At 45.5% G+C, this 13,794-nt stretch overlaps 4 protein-coding genes, 1 long non-coding RNA gene and 1 pseudogene across 5 annotated transcripts; 4 read left to right on the forward strand and 2 right to left on the reverse strand.

Annotated features, from left to right (window-relative positions):
• Positions 1–59: 59 nt before the first annotated feature.
• LOC136194165 (basic helix-loop-helix transcription factor scleraxis-like) lies at positions 60–2,561 on the reverse strand. Its single transcript, XM_065983222.1, has 3 exons — positions 1,383–2,561; positions 496–1,324; positions 60–343 (listed from the first exon to the last, which is right to left on the reverse strand). The coding sequence occupies exons 2-3, from the start codon at positions 1,102–1,104 to the stop codon at positions 284–286; spliced, it is 669 nt and encodes a 222-aa protein (XP_065839294.1). The 5' UTR covers positions 1,105–1,324; positions 1,383–2,561; the 3' UTR covers positions 60–283.
• A 1,090-nt stretch (positions 2,562–3,651) lies between these two features.
• LOC136194163 (non-homologous end-joining factor 1-like) lies at positions 3,652–5,138 on the reverse strand. The gene is made up of 8 exons (XM_065983221.1): positions 4,968–5,138; positions 4,811–4,918; positions 4,659–4,754; positions 4,457–4,595; positions 4,329–4,390; positions 4,156–4,270; positions 3,936–4,090; positions 3,652–3,858 (listed from the first exon to the last, which is right to left on the reverse strand). Exons 1-8 carry the CDS (start codon positions 5,115–5,117, stop codon positions 3,763–3,765), a joined length of 921 nt encoding a protein of 306 aa, XP_065839293.1. The 5' UTR covers positions 5,118–5,138; the 3' UTR covers positions 3,652–3,762.
• LOC136194166 (uncharacterized) lies at positions 4,227–4,775 on the forward strand. The gene is made up of 3 exons (XR_010671527.1): positions 4,227–4,284; positions 4,548–4,615; positions 4,670–4,775. It is a non-coding gene; the product is annotated as an uncharacterized lncRNA (long non-coding RNA).
• A 10-nt stretch (positions 5,139–5,148) lies between the features above and the next one.
• On the forward strand, positions 5,149–7,063 carry LOC136194162 (phosphatidylinositol glycan anchor biosynthesis class U protein-like). Its single transcript, XM_065983219.1, has 12 exons — positions 5,149–5,309; positions 5,364–5,428; positions 5,481–5,552; positions 5,612–5,674; positions 5,727–5,824; positions 5,873–5,973; positions 6,027–6,124; positions 6,182–6,315; positions 6,367–6,510; positions 6,568–6,692; positions 6,743–6,885; positions 6,937–7,063. The coding sequence occupies exons 1-12, from the start codon at positions 5,174–5,176 to the stop codon at positions 7,048–7,050; spliced, it is 1,293 nt and encodes a 430-aa protein (XP_065839291.1). The 5' UTR covers positions 5,149–5,173; the 3' UTR covers positions 7,051–7,063.
• A 46-nt stretch (positions 7,064–7,109) lies between these two features.
• LOC136194004 (death-associated protein kinase 1-like) lies at positions 7,110–11,970 on the forward strand. The gene is made up of 21 exons (XM_065983011.1): positions 7,110–7,300; positions 7,356–7,520; positions 7,567–7,665; positions 7,716–7,820; positions 7,870–7,977; positions 8,031–8,111; positions 8,168–8,290; positions 8,352–8,456; positions 8,508–8,603; positions 8,649–8,753; positions 8,803–9,000; positions 9,056–9,160; positions 9,212–9,319; positions 9,370–9,432; positions 9,489–10,116; positions 10,177–10,367; positions 10,418–11,278; positions 11,326–11,400; positions 11,457–11,531; positions 11,585–11,630; positions 11,687–11,970. The coding sequence occupies exons 1-21, from the start codon at positions 7,190–7,192 to the stop codon at positions 11,968–11,970; spliced, it is 3,732 nt and encodes a 1,243-aa protein (XP_065839083.1). The 5' UTR covers positions 7,110–7,189.
• Positions 11,971–12,611: 641 nt separating this feature from the next.
• Positions 12,612–13,792, forward strand: LOC136194164 (phosphatidylinositol glycan anchor biosynthesis class U protein-like; annotated as a pseudogene).
• The last annotated feature ends 2 nt before the right edge of the window (positions 13,793–13,794 follow it).

Consider the following 13,794-nt stretch of genomic DNA (forward strand, 5'->3'; position numbering starts at 1 on the left):
CTCGGCACGCACAGCGGGAACATAGAAAATACGACGAAGCCAGGCCGATCGAAATGCAATTAGTCGTCCAATGAAATCTGTATTTGCGCCACACGTTCGTACGTACACTAGGACTGATAAATAATCCCGCGGATAAAAAATAGACTAAGAAAATTCATTAATGCGTTTATATACACGGCCGGAGCGGAGCAAAGAGTCTAAAGATACGGCGATTCGGTTCTTTGATTTCGTGAGGAAAGCCTCAGTCATCCCGTCCGGAACGTAGCGTGCAATAGTCGGTTAATTACAGCGAAAAGGGATTGGAGGGCGGCGGCGGCGGCGCTTTGCTTTCGAACAGCGGCGTCTGTCAACGCAAAAAAACCATTAGGGGGGAATAAATAAATTTGATTAGATAAAGGGAGCGGGCGCTAGAGAACTTCGGGGACAAAGCCGGGAAATGCAATAAGGCTCCCTCATCCTCATCAATTAATCGGCAATCAGGTGCGATTTTTTTACCTCGAAAAATATGTCGTCCGGCTCCCACGACGCCAAATCGGGCGGCAAATAGTCGTCAAGCGTCGGTGCGCTAACGCGTTGCAATGGCGACGGCGTCGACGTCGACGACGTCGTCGACGACGAGGCGTCGCTTCGTACGGGAGTTTGCACGAACGGCGTCAAATTGACGTCGGCACGTGCAACGACGTCGCCCGGTGTCGTCGTCCTCGGTGCCGTCGTCGTCGCCGTCGTATCGTGTAGCAACGCCTTCAGGTCGGCGATGTACATGGCGGCGAGCTTGAGCGTGTCGACTTTCGATAGCTTGCGCGTCGTCGGATAGGTCGGCACGACGTTTCGTAGGCGATCGAACGCGTAGTTGAGATCGTTCATGCGAATGCGTTCGCGCGCATTCGCCGTCTGGCGTCGACGAACTCGATTCGCTTCGCGCTTGAAGCAGCTCGTCGTCGTCGTCATCGTCGTCATCGCGGCGGCGGCGACGGCGGCGGCGTCCTCGCTGCACGGGGTAAAAAAGCATGGTCGTCGCGACGCGTCCGACGAGTCGGACGACGCCGGCGAGAGAGCGGGACGGTAATAATTCGGCGGCGGGGTTTGATAGTACGGGTGATACATCGCTCTCGCACTCAGGAGTAACTGTGACGGGAGCCGCTCCTCCGCTCTGCTTATATTCCTCTGATCGGGAGGGGGCGAGGCGGGGCTTCTCTTTTGTTTTCTGAATACGTAAGCGAGAGAGGTAATTTAATCGTCTCCAAAGCCGCGCAAATGAAGGTTTCATCCTCGTCATTTGCATTCCTCTTCGATTTTAGCTCCCTTCGTCATCTGCGAAAAACTCCTATTGAGCGACAAATCGGGTTTATCGTCTAGTTCCTATTGCGCAGGATGTCGATTACGGGCGTTGGGGGCTCGGGGGCCCCTCAGATTTCCGTAGTCAGCGGGGTTTCCTTGTCGCCCCGTGTCGCAACGTCTCCCCTTCCCTGTTTCTCGCGCCCCGCGAAAAGAGGAGACTAATAGGAGGGAGGCGTCTCATTGTATATGTTCCGCAGGACGGCACGCGCGCGGAAGCTGGCCTGCACGCGCACGTACTGCCTAATGACGTTCAAGCGGCGTAGATCGAGTCTCCTAGGTACATAGAGATGGGCCCAATCGAACACATAGCGACAATAGAAAAGTTTGGCCTTCGTAAAAAAAAGAAGAACCCGATGACGTATCCATTTGGTTCCGCATCCTGATTGCCTTTGGAAGTGAGTGCTGTTCGCTGGAAGATGTGCGCTAGAGGAAGTCCACGTGGAGGCCAGACCCGAACGCGAAGCCCCCGGCCGTCCTCCCTAATGCATATATGCAACCGTTTGCGAGAATCGAATCGCGTCGCGGAAAGAGCCCAGAAGCGGAGAGCGTCGCAGTTCCACTAGTCGTCGCCCTTAGAGCAAATAAACAATTATGTCACTGTCGAAATCTTATCTCCCTGTCCCGTTGCGGTTCGCGCGCTTGGCTAGTTCGGTTTGTTTGGAAATTCAATGTCATTAGAAGACGTCCCGTTGCTCTGAGCCTCGCAAAGATGCGTTCTGTTTGTTCAGTAAAGATCCGCGAGATTCGATCCGCGGTGTTAGAACTGAGCCCGTGGCCCGTGGCCCGTGGCCCGGGGCTCGCGATCGATGCCGGAGCATCGACGAGGCGTATCGGCGCCTGAGTGGCCGGGCGTATATCTATGCATGCATGCATGCATGCTTGGGGTCTTGCGTCTGTTGGCGTCCTGCTGGAGATGAAGCCGCCTCCCCGCGCCTGCGGCGGGACACGAGTGCGCGCTCACTTAACCCGACTCCGCCTCCTGCCAAACACCCAGCTAATCGGCTTACCAAATATTAGCTTTCTCCATTTGGAGCATATTGACTTAGCTGGGCGACGGCGTTGTCCGCCCGTTCGATAGGGCTACGAGATTTCCTTCTCAGCCAGTCCTTGACCTTGCACAAGAATTCATTATTGATTGCTCCGTAAACGCGTCAAAGATCTCGGATGTTTGCCTGTTTATGTTTAACTATTGCTACGAGACGAGTGGAAGTGGATGACCTCATCTGCACGCGACTCTGTTTGGCACGTCCCTATAGAATCGATCAATTGAGGAAATAGCCGCTCTTCCGTTTATTTGTCTTGGACGTCATATCGTGCATTGAAACAGAGGATGCTGTTTGTACTACGATCCCTACTTAGTCGTCGGTGACGTCAAGGCAAATGAGCGATTAATTTAACCAATAAGGGTAATCCTCTCCGGCTCGCAGTGTTTGCTAGTGGGGGTTGGGCAAAGGAAAAGCCCAGATGGCGGCCGATCGTTGTAATCACACTTGGGGGCAATGTAAATAGACCAGTTCCATTCCGGAGCCGTGTCCGCCTGTCTATCTGCAGAATTAGTCTCTCGTCTCTTCCGTTCACCTACTTTTCTGTGATGTGACTGCAGTGCTATTGATTCTTTCTACGTAGTTCAATGTCTACGCTGCCTGTATACGCACATCTTGCGACTCTGTTTATACACTGTAATACCGATAGTCAAACGTCTTGTGTCACTGTCTCCCTTCAGTGACACGCACGTTTCGAGGACTCCTCTATATTGATGAACATTTAACCTCAAACCTTTGAGGTCAAACCTCTACTTCTGTTTCGCTGGTTACCACAATCGTTCAATGTCCTGTTGGGTTCTTGAAATCGAGGTACTATTTCGCGTCTTTCGTCGATCCTTCATTGTAATATTTCCGGTTGCGGTATATCCAAAGTGTCCCTCTTTTTTGTGTGTGTGACGTGTAATGTCTGCCGCTAATGCTATACAGCGATAGCGTTCCTCTTCCTTTACGCAGTTGGTCCTTTCGGCGCGGTTCCAGTCAGTACTCCTATGTCTTCCCGCGTGACCTCTATTCTCGTTTGCATGCACTGCTGTGTCTGCCCCTGTACACCTGAATGTCCTCGCCCTGTCTCTCCCCGCTTTCACATTCTTCAACCTACGTAATGTTTTGTCTGCTAATGCAATCGTCTTTTCTCACTATTTCACGTTTTTCAGTTGCCTGCACGTAGACGTTTCGCGCCTGATACAAGTGAAAAGGAGACGCTGCTCAGGATGATAAGGTTTGATGCAATTAGATGAGAGGTATTTAGTATACCACTGGAGAGACTTCGCGACTTCCCCGCGGCCGCGGGATTTTTATTTTCTTACACATTGCAACACGACCACGCGCTAAGAGTACAGGCAACAAATGGCGTTCCTCTTTCCCTAATATTTCAATCGTATCATATAACTTTCTTTCTCTTTTTCTTCGACTTTTCTTTCGCCGCCTCTTCTTCCAAACGCTTTTTTATCCTCTCGCGAGCCTTTTTCTCGGCCTCCTATAGTAGGAAAAAAGCAAGCGACTAGTATCTCGCGTCTACACGTAAAACCACGCGGCGCGTCCGCGCGCGCGTACCGCCGATGAAGGGGGAGGAGGAAGATCGGGCATTGGAACCGGTCCCAAGCCCATTTGGGGAGACGTAAGGGGAGTCGCCGACTTGGGTCGAGTCGGCGTAATAAAACTAGACGTCGGAAACGACGACTGTCCCTGAAGGGGCTCCCACGACGGGTCTAAGAGCAAAACAACAAAGTTTCAAGACGGTCTTAGCAAAAATAAGTCAGATCTATACTAAGACCTTCTTGAAGTTGTTCGATGATTTGAGCTCTCTTTTTCATGACTTGCTTGTAAAGTTCCTGGCACCCATATTGTTCGAAAACGCGCAGAAATCCGCGCACTTGTCCGTCAAACATCTGTTATATATAAGGTACAGTGTACGTGCATTCGGAAGTCTACTAGCGCGCGGGCTACTGGTGAATCATTCATGGTCTTTGTAAATGAGCCGGGAACAAAGGGGACCGTTTCCAGTGTTTCTATAATGTATGAGATAGCGATCGATTTTTCTTAATTAATTTTAATTGATTGGGGGGTCCCCGCACTTCGCGAAACTTGGCTTCCCGACATTTTGTAGTCGTTGATTTCGCGATCTTTCTTGCTAATGATTTTCTGGAGTTCATCTTGCCTACGCAGCAATTCGCCTACCATTACAACGAGAGGTATCACCATCTGAGAGCCAAGCTATAGAGAGAAAATACCACGTGACAGATTAATTAATTAATTAATAATGAAAAAAATAAAGACTTCTTTATTAGGTTCTTGATGGCAGTGGAATTCCCATTGAAAGGGAAGTTCTCGCAACTGCGTTTTCATTATGAGGTGTATCTCGTCTTCCGATTTCTTTCGTGGAGTCAAACATCAATAGAGGTATATTTGCTGATTAATTTTTTTCTTACCTGAACTAGATCTGTAGATATTGTGGAATCCGTTTCGCGCTCTTTTAATTTTCGCGCGATGTGCGCGAGAAAGTCGGACGGAGATCCGCTTAGTCTGGGATTCAGTGCCTGTGCGCGTGTCATCCGGGATCGCGTCCCGCGAAAAATGATTTTTCACCTTGGATCGAATTTCCAGATTCTTCGCGTCGATGCGTTCGCCGTATATTCGCTCGTAGTCGGTGACGAGTATCTCGTACGACGTATCGTCGAACGTGTACTTGACGAGACACGAGCGATCTCCCAAACGAAGAACTTCCCAGCTATCCATATTGCTCGTCTCACGTGACGAGGTTTGTTACACGTGGGCAACGTTCCCGGCTAAGAATGGCGACCTTTCGTACGTACGCAACTTGCGCGGCTTTAGGGCTTCTCCTGCGAGTTCTAGCCATCGAATTGGACGTTGTACAGTGGCTAGGGAATCGCATCGAAGTCTCGACGCCGCTAACCAACTGGAATCGCAGTAACACAGCAAGAAAAATCCAAATTCCTTCTCGATCTATTTATTTTCGCAAAGGAAAAGAAGCCTTGGCTCTAATCGAGCAAAAGGTGTCACCGTACGACGGCGACACGGTGCACGAGGCAAGCAATTAAAAATTGAAAATTCGGAATGAAGCGACATAGTTTTTCTTAGACCCCATTGGTCATTTTGCTGTTTCAAGCGTTTTCTAACTACGCGCCCTTCTCGACAGCGTATCTGTTTTTAGTAAATTTAGATGATATATATACAAATATGGTCAAATTCTGACGTCACGACACGTGTAGCTCATTGACTTCGCCATAGCAATGGCTCTCGTAGAAATAGCTAAAATTCATCAGAAGATACTAGTAACCAACCGTCGAAAAGTTCAATACATTTTATTGATTAATTATTACTTAGCTTGAGACTCAGAAACTTGAAGCCCCTTTCTATGCTAAGGGCGTTGATCGGATTCTCATTAGTCAAGACGAACTGCTGCCTATTAAACTGGCTGCTTTGTAAGAGCAAGATTGTTAAATAATCATTGAGTTATTAGGTGCTACTAGATATGCATTGAGTCCCTGTGCTCTTCTTACCTGTGTTGGTCAATCTGGTTCACTATTTAATAGTGCTTCGATAGTCTTTGCATTTTTGTTCATACTGAAAGGTGATCACGTGAACTCGTATATAATGAATTAATTGTTTGGGAATCCTTTGTAGGGAAATCCGGTTTCGCTGCCGGTTTTCTGGCTCTTGCCACGTACCTCTCACTGTATCCAGTGATGCTTATTCTTCCTCTAATTTTAATTGACTATCAGGTATTCAATCATATATGAAAGCAGCAAGTTTTTTATTTATTTTTGTTTGTGGACCAGATTATGAAATGTTCTTACGTGAAATCTGCGATTCGAGTGATTCTGCCTTTCATCGTCGTGTTTTCCTTTCTCAACTTCACTTCCTATTACATATCCGGCTCGTGGGACTACGTTCAATCAGTCTACGGCTTCATGTAAATCAAATCCTCGTGTAACTATTCTATTTTCGATGTTCTTCTCTTTAGTCTAGCTGTGACCGATCTGACTCCCAACGTCGGTCTGTTCTGGTACTTTTTCATGGAAATGTTTGACCACTTTTACTCCTTCTTTGTATGGGTCTTCCAAATCAACGTCTTTCTCTACACAATGCCCTTAGCCATTCGCCTTAGGTTCGCTCTCCTCATTTTTTTATATTCTCCGAGACGTACATATCGTTTTTCTTCCAGAAAACATCCCGGCTTCTTATTCTATACCTTATGCAGTGTCATGTCAATATTCAAGTCATATCCAACGGTAGGAGACCTTGCTTTGCCGTTGGCTCTACTTCCCCTGTGGTCTCATACGTTCAAATGTAATTAATTCGTTATTTAAGCATCATTTGCAATGGTATTTTGTTTCTAGATATGAGATATAGTTTTCTGGCTGGATCAATGTTTCTTGTTGCAGTCGTTATAGGACCAATCTTTTGGCATATGTGGATCTATGCTGGAAATGCGAATGCGAATTTTTTCTTTGCCTCTACTGTTGTTTACTCGTTGGCTCAAGTAGGAAATAGTGTCATTCTAAACTTGTGATTTACTTTCTTGTGTGTTTAGATCTTACTTGTGAACGATACTGTTTTTGCACTTTTGCGAAGGGATTATGATCTTCGGGAGGGACTGGACATACCGGAAGTGGATGGGAGGCCTGGATTAGTAAAAATGACGTAAATAAAGATCAGACATAAAGTGTAGTCATGATTGCGCATGCGCGTGGGTCCAAGAGACCGCCCGTGAGTCGTCGCCTTCTTACGCTCGTTCAGAGTCGTTGTCGTCGCAAAACGCTGTTGAATCACTAAATCATCTTGAGATGACATCGTCTGCTAGTTCTATCGAACGATTGATCACGATAACCAAAGAATGGCAGGGCGATGAACTGAAGAAGTTTCTCTCGACGGAAAAAGGATTTCGACTTGAGCAGGTATATAAAGAACTCATGTATTGACCGCTTCTCACGATTGTGTTTCGTTTTTTAGAAAGGCGACCTAAGACAAGACATATATGGACAAGAGCGTCACGATTGGTTCTTCGCTATTCACTTTGTGGCTGGAAGAAAATTTGAGACGGCGGAGGAAGCGGATGAGTGGCTCAGCTACTTGGTTGTACAAAAAAAGGAAGACATTGAAAACCAATCACTATGGGTATGAATACGTTTTGGATTGGTAATTAATTGATGCGTGGATGCAGGGGGCACTCCGCCCACTTCACTGTGCGTGCAAGTGGGGAAATATTTTTGGCGTTGAATGGCTCGTCAGTCACGGTGCAAATATCAACGAGGACGACGCAGTATGACTTGTAATTGATTTTCAATAATTTCACTCATTGCTCTTTTTTAGTGTGGACGTACGTCATTTTCTTTTGCCTGTGCAAGTTCCGTTGACACAATGAAGAAAATGCTCTATCTGGAGAAACAGGGCTGTCATGTTCGACAATATGACATTGTAACAGATTTACATCAACGCTCTGGATATAAAATTCATTGTTTTATAGTTTATTGCGGCTGAAAATAAATTTGCGTCATCGGAACAAGCTCACGAAGTTTTTCATCATCTTGTTAATGAAAAGGGGATGAGCATCAACGTTACTACTCACGTGGGGGTATATGATGTGCTCTTGTTTTGCTACATGTGAGAAGATTATCTGAATGATAGCGGAAAGGGACTCCTCTGCGATGCGCCTGCTTTGATGGAAGCGTCTTTGGAGTGAAATGGCTCATCAGTCACGGTGCTAATGTAGAAGCATAACATAAAATTCATTTCATATGATTGCACCGACATTACTTTCTTAGATTGAAACAGAGCCGTATCAGGGAACAGATCTGTATGAGGTTGTCTGTAAAAGTTCTGTCGACACATTGAAGAAAATACTCATTCTGGAAGAGCGTGGCTATGATGTTTCACCGCGTGCTATTGTAAACAGATTGACGTCAACAGTCTAGCGTGCAATAGACATATACATTGTACTCTTTTAAGTTTTTATCCGCCGAAATTCAATTTGCTTCGTGTGAAGAAGCGTGCGAGGTTTTTCATCATCTTGTGTATGTCAAGGGAATGATCGTCAACGCTACTGATGCAGAGGTACATGCTGTTCGTTGTTTGCTACATGTTCACATTTTGATAAAATAATAGTTGGATACTCCTCTGCATTGTGCCTGCAAGAAGGGAAGCTTTTTTGTAGTGAAATGGCTCATAGAACACAACGCTACTATTAATAGCGTCAACAAGGTAAAAAATATCACATGTGATACATTATTCTCATATCATCTCTAGTATGGCATTACGCCTCTTATGTGCGCGTGTGAAAGTGACAGTGACCATCTATTGAAAGTGCGCTACCTGAGTGAAAAAGGAACTGAATGTCTCATGACAGATAAGGTACGTTTTTCTGTCAACCTTGGGAGAAATCAACGTTTCCTTTATTTAGCAAGGAGAGACGGCCTTGTTTTATGCCATCAACTACTTTCTTCCTGAGGATATCGAAGACTTTTTATCTGAGACATTGGATGACGATAAATGCGAAAGAATAGCTGCCAGTAAATGCTCAATTTCTGAAGGCGAATTGAACGAAGTTCTTCAATATCTTGTCATTGAAAAGAGGATGAATATCAATTCTGTTAATAAGGTAGCATTCTTATGACACCTATTCCGGATTATTTCAGGAATTTCTACGTTTATAGCTCGGAATGACACCCTTGTTGCACGCATGTAATAAATCTGAATATCCTCTCTTCGCTGTTCGACAGCTACTTGAACTAGGAGCTGATGTCACCGCAAAAGATTCCGTTCGTCAGACTTCTCACTGCTGATTCCGTATTCTATTCCTATCTTCATAGATGAGCCGCAATGCCTTTCATCTGATTGCAATGAATAGTTGGCGTATTAACGTGCCAGCCATTAATCTTTTGATTGAGAAGGGTATTGACGCTACGTTCAGAGACAAGGTGACGCGTTTTCATCCTCTTTTCAGAGGAGTTATAAATGTGAAATTTAGGACGGAAAGGCGCCTTATCAACTGGCAGACGGTGAACTGAGAATGCGTCTTCGACAGCATTACGTACGCCACTAGTTAGACTGTAATCAGTCCAGAGGTTCTTCATCATTGTGTTGTAGGACGCCGCTCGATTTTCCGTCCTTCGACAGGAAAAGGTTCGCCCCGATTCAATCAAAGTGTGCGTGGTCGGAAGTGAAATGGCTGGAAAGACGACGTTCGTAAAATCTCTTCTTCAGCTCACTCTTCCTCCAATTAAACCGAAAGATCGCACAGCCGGCGTTGCCATTAAGAGCGGTCAAATTCCGGGAGTTGGCAAAGGATCGATATGGGACTTTGGTGCCCAACCAACCTTCCACAGCGCACACGGTCTCTTCTTTGGACCGTCCAATACGATGTTCGTTCTCGTGCTTCGCTTTCGAGAAGGAGAAAGGATGACACCAGAAGTATATCTTCTAGAAATCGGGCGCTATTGGTGCGCCTTCGTCAAAGCGGCACTACGCAGGCTTCCACCACACCTAAGGTCACCGCTTCGTCTTCTCATTATCGGCAACGTGATTGGCGAAGAGGAAGAGGGCACAGAAGCAAGCTTCCAGCTAAAACGCGTCGCCGAAATTCTTCAGGAAGAATTTAAAGACACGTTTAAGATTGTCGACGTACTTGAAATGGATTGCAACAGAAGCTATTCGGTGCGCATGGCTGACTGTCGACGCAAACTGAAAAGAGTTCGTGAAGAAATGCTCGAGGCTAGTTACAGTGTTGATAGCATTTTTTTACTTCCCACTTCATTCTTTTTCTCTTGACAGGCAGCCGATGGTGTGTCCAAACTTTGCCAAGCCATTGAGGAAAATCTTTCTCTGTCCGACGAGAAGCGAGAATCTTCATTGGAATGTTTTATGACGCCAGACGAATTCACCGAATGGGTTGCTGAAGACGTTGGCGCTATTTTGACTGAAGATGAGAGCAAAATATCCGTTGAATATCTTGACTCGTCCGGAATAGTGAGTACAGAATTACGTGTTTGACTTCATAGTCTTATCTTCATTTATAGATTGTTAATCTCGGTCCTCGAATTTGTCTCCGGCCACTTTGGCTCTGTAGCAACGTGATTGGTCCACTTCTGGCTCCGCGCTACTTTCCCTTTGGCATGAAGACAGCCAAGCCTGGCATGGTAACAAGGCAAGACATTGAGTCGGCTCTAAGGGCTTTCGAAAACTACCTCAAGCACAAGGGCAGTCCGTCTCCGTTTTCGGTGACAGCCAACGAAGCGACGGAAATTCTTCTTTACCTGGAACTATGCGTTCGGTCAAGACACATTCCGGGGTTCTATCAGATTCCGGCTCTCCTGGAAGATTCAATTCCTGGCGACGCTTGGGTTGAAAATCCGATGCTGGACGTGTATCGCGGTATGCGGTATGAATGTGCTAATTGCGTCGATATCATATTGCCGTTGTCGTTTGTCGTCTTTCAATCTCGATCTTCTCGTTTGGGCAATACGAGTCACGAGGCGTGGAAAGACGGCGTCAAACTAGTGAAGGTCGTCGGCCGCCAAGTAGTCGAATGCCTTGTGACATTAGGAATCAAAAAATTCCACTGCTGCATTGACGTCATTATGCGCTGGTCTAGCCAAACAGCGTGTCATGAATTGGCGAAGCAGATGCTAGACGAACTGAAAGAGATGATCGTCGAAGTGTGCGAAGAAAGAAGTCCGGGAGTGCTCCTCAACTGGTTCTATTTAGACAGTACTCATCTTAAACGACTCAACGATGATCCAGCCATTTATTCGTCTAGTAAAGTAGATCAGACGGTCAGGAACAACGGTATTGATGACGTTTTGTTTTCGGATCAACCACAAAGACGTTATTATTTGTCTGTGAGAGACTTGGCTATTACTGCAGACATCCAAGAGGAGGTATTTGGATTGAGTGCGATTCGTTAAATAATGTCATTGTTTTTCAGCGCTCAGCTTCTTATCCTGAGGCAGTGGCAGAATCCCAAGGTCCCAGCGGACCAAAGAGAAGAGCTCCCAATGAGGTATCCTTGTGTACAGTATACTGTATGCTGCAGCGTTCTTCACTCTCTCTATTCAGCTAACTATTCCTCGTGCAAAGCGTCTGGCAACGTCTCATCGTAGACTAGAGGTTGAGTCGGAGGATTCAGCACAGGTAATACGGAAGGTTCCCGTGGCGGTTATCTTAGACAGTCTCTTGTATTTCAGATAGCAAGCCGAGTTGTCACTGATCGTTTGGCATCTCCCTGCGAAGGTCAGTTTTTTTAGAAATGATTCTATGTCTATAATTATACGCAGTTGTGTCATCAGGCTCGTTTCCGGCCGATAATGATTCAGTATCAGTCGATTTGGTGAAGACGTGCGCCGTCGTTGCTCCAACCAAGTGGGAAGAAATTGGGTATCTGCTGACTGACCTTAACACGGTTGAAGAAATTCGTGAACGAACTAATGGGAACGTCCCTCGCATGATAAAAGTGCTAGAAACGTGGAAGCTAAGAGCTAAAACGCCAACAGTGAGAAAGCTTCTAAAGTGGTTCGAGGAAGTTGGTGTGGCCCGTGAAGCAATCAAAAAGAAATACTTAGAATTGTATTAGTGTAATCTTTCTGATTTTTAATTAATGGTTTTATTAGTGCTAGTGCAGTCAACTTGTTATCCTTCACAATAAGTTCTTCAGTCAGACACTGTTTTCAATTCAAAAGTAATTATTGTGAAACTATTTTTAGCAGGTGCCGCGAGATCTACCCCGAATCCCGTATACTCGATGGAATCGGACAGACGAAACGCTGCCATTCGCCAGCTTACAGATCTCCTACGCCAAACAGGTATCGTGCACGATCCCGCGAACAAACTCGAAACGTCTCATCGCGCCAACGCGACCAGGAAACCAGATCACGTCGAACAAGAGCCAACTCACGCTTCCGGTCGCTTATCTCAACGTCGTGACGAAGCGCTTCGCGAGGCTCGACGCGAACGCGCGTTCGAACGTCGACGATTCGCTGCAGATCTCGTCTATCTTCGAGAATTCTTCAAGTTGACTCCCGCTTTGAAAGTAGACGAACGAAAAGCGAAAACGTCTTCCGATCATTTTTTCGGCGTAGGTGGAGGGAGCTTCAAAAGATAGAGGTTCTGACGTCAATATTTCTGGTTTCTCGTCACTCGAATCTTTATTTGTAGGGAATACTACTGTATTCGATTTGAATTTTATTATTCGTCTTTTTTTGATGACTACAGTAGGTGAGAAAGATTTCGGTGGGATTGGCTTCTTTGAAAGACACTCCATGTCGTTTATCGTGTCAACGTTCGTACACACATGTCAGACTCAAACTCTAGAGAGACAGAGTGTAGTATACTAATGAATTAATTGTTTGGGAATCCTTTGTAGGAAATCCGGTTTCGCCGCCGGTTTTCTGGCTCTTGCCACGTACCTCTCACTGTATCCAGTGATGCTTATTGCTCCTCTAATTTTAATTGACTATCAGGTATTCAATCACATATGAAAGCAGCAAGTTTTTTATTTATACTTTGTTTGTGACCAGATTATGAAATCTTCTTACGTGAAATCTGCGATTCGAGTGATTCTGCCTTTTATCGTCGTGTTTGTCTTTCTCAATTTCACTTCCTATTACATATCTGGCTCGTGGGACTACGTTCAATCAGTCTACGGCTTCATGTAAATTGAATCCTCGTGTAACTATTCTATTTTCGATGTTCTTCTCTTTAGTCTAGCTGTGACCGATCTGACTCTCAACGTCGGTCTCTTCTGGTACTTTTCATGGAAATGTTTGACCACTTTTACTCCTTCTTTGTATGGGTCTTCCAAATCAACGTCTTTCTCTACACAATGCCCTTAGCCATTCGCCTTAGGTTCGCTCTCCTCATTTTTTTATATTCTCCGAGACGTACGTATCGTTTTTCTCCTAGAAAACATCCCGGCTTCTTATTCTATACCTTATGCAGTGTTATGTCGATATTCAAGTCCAACGGTAGGAGGCCTTTCTTTGCCTTTGGCTCTACTTCCCCTGTGGTCTCATACGTTCAAATGTAAATAATTCGTTATTTAAGCATCATTTGCAATGGTATTTTGTTTCTAGATATGAGATATAGTTTTCTGGCTGGATCTATGTTTCTTGTTGCAGTCGTTATAGGACCAATCTTTTGGCATATGTGGATCTATGCTGGAAATGCGAATGCGAATTTTTTCTTAGCCTCTACTGTTGTTTACTCGTTGGCTCAAGTAGGAAATAGTGTCATTCTAAACTTGTGATTTACTTTCTTGTGTGTTTAGATCTTACTTCTGAACGATACTGTTTTTGCACTTTTGCGAAGGGATTATGATCTTCGGGAAGGGCTTGATATACCGGAAGTGGATGGGAGGCCTGGATTAGTAAAAATGACGTAAATAAAGATCAGACATAAA

Source organism: Oscarella lobularis, chromosome 12 (genome assembly GCF_947507565.1).
Source record: "Oscarella lobularis chromosome 12, ooOscLobu1.1, whole genome shotgun sequence".
NCBI classification, from domain to species: domain Eukaryota; kingdom Metazoa; phylum Porifera; class Homoscleromorpha; order Homosclerophorida; family Oscarellidae; genus Oscarella; species Oscarella lobularis.

Bases quoted from the DNA above. Each gene is read 5' to 3' on its own strand.
- LOC136194163 (XM_065983221.1), bottom strand. From the start codon at position 5,117: ATGGATAGCTGGGAAGTTCTTCGTTTGGGAGATCGCTCGTGTCTCGTC. The intron at 4,271-4,328 runs GTAGCCCGCGCG...TATATATAACAG, and splicing joins AGACCATGAATGATTCACCA to ATGTTTGACGGACAAGTGCG. The intron at 3,859-3,935 runs GTACGCGCGCGC...TTCCTACTATAG, and splicing joins CTCCTCCCCCTTCATCGGCG to GAGGCCGAGAAAAAGGCTCG.
- LOC136194162 (XM_065983219.1), top strand. From the start codon at position 5,174: ATGGCGACCTTTCGTACGTACGCAACTTGCGCGGCTTTAGGGCTTCTC. The intron at 6,125-6,181 runs GTATTCAATCAT...TTTGTGGACCAG, and splicing joins TAATTTTAATTGACTATCAG to ATTATGAAATGTTCTTACGT. The intron at 6,316-6,366 runs GTAAATCAAATC...TCTTCTCTTTAG, and splicing joins CAATCAGTCTACGGCTTCAT to TCTAGCTGTGACCGATCTGA.
- LOC136194004 (XM_065983011.1), top strand. From the start codon at position 7,190: ATGACATCGTCTGCTAGTTCTATCGAACGATTGATCACGATAACCAAA. The intron at 8,112-8,167 runs GTAGAAGCATAA...TTACTTTCTTAG, and splicing joins TCATCAGTCACGGTGCTAAT to ATTGAAACAGAGCCGTATCA. The intron at 11,532-11,584 runs GTAATACGGAAG...CTTGTATTTCAG, and splicing joins AGTCGGAGGATTCAGCACAG to ATAGCAAGCCGAGTTGTCAC.
- LOC136194165 (XM_065983222.1), bottom strand. From the start codon at position 1,104: ATGTATCACCCGTACTATCAAACCCCGCCGCCGAATTATTACCGTCCC. The intron at 344-495 runs GTAAAAAAATCG...TTGCGTTGACAG, and splicing joins CGGACGACATATTTTTCGAG to ACGCCGCTGTTCGAAAGCAA.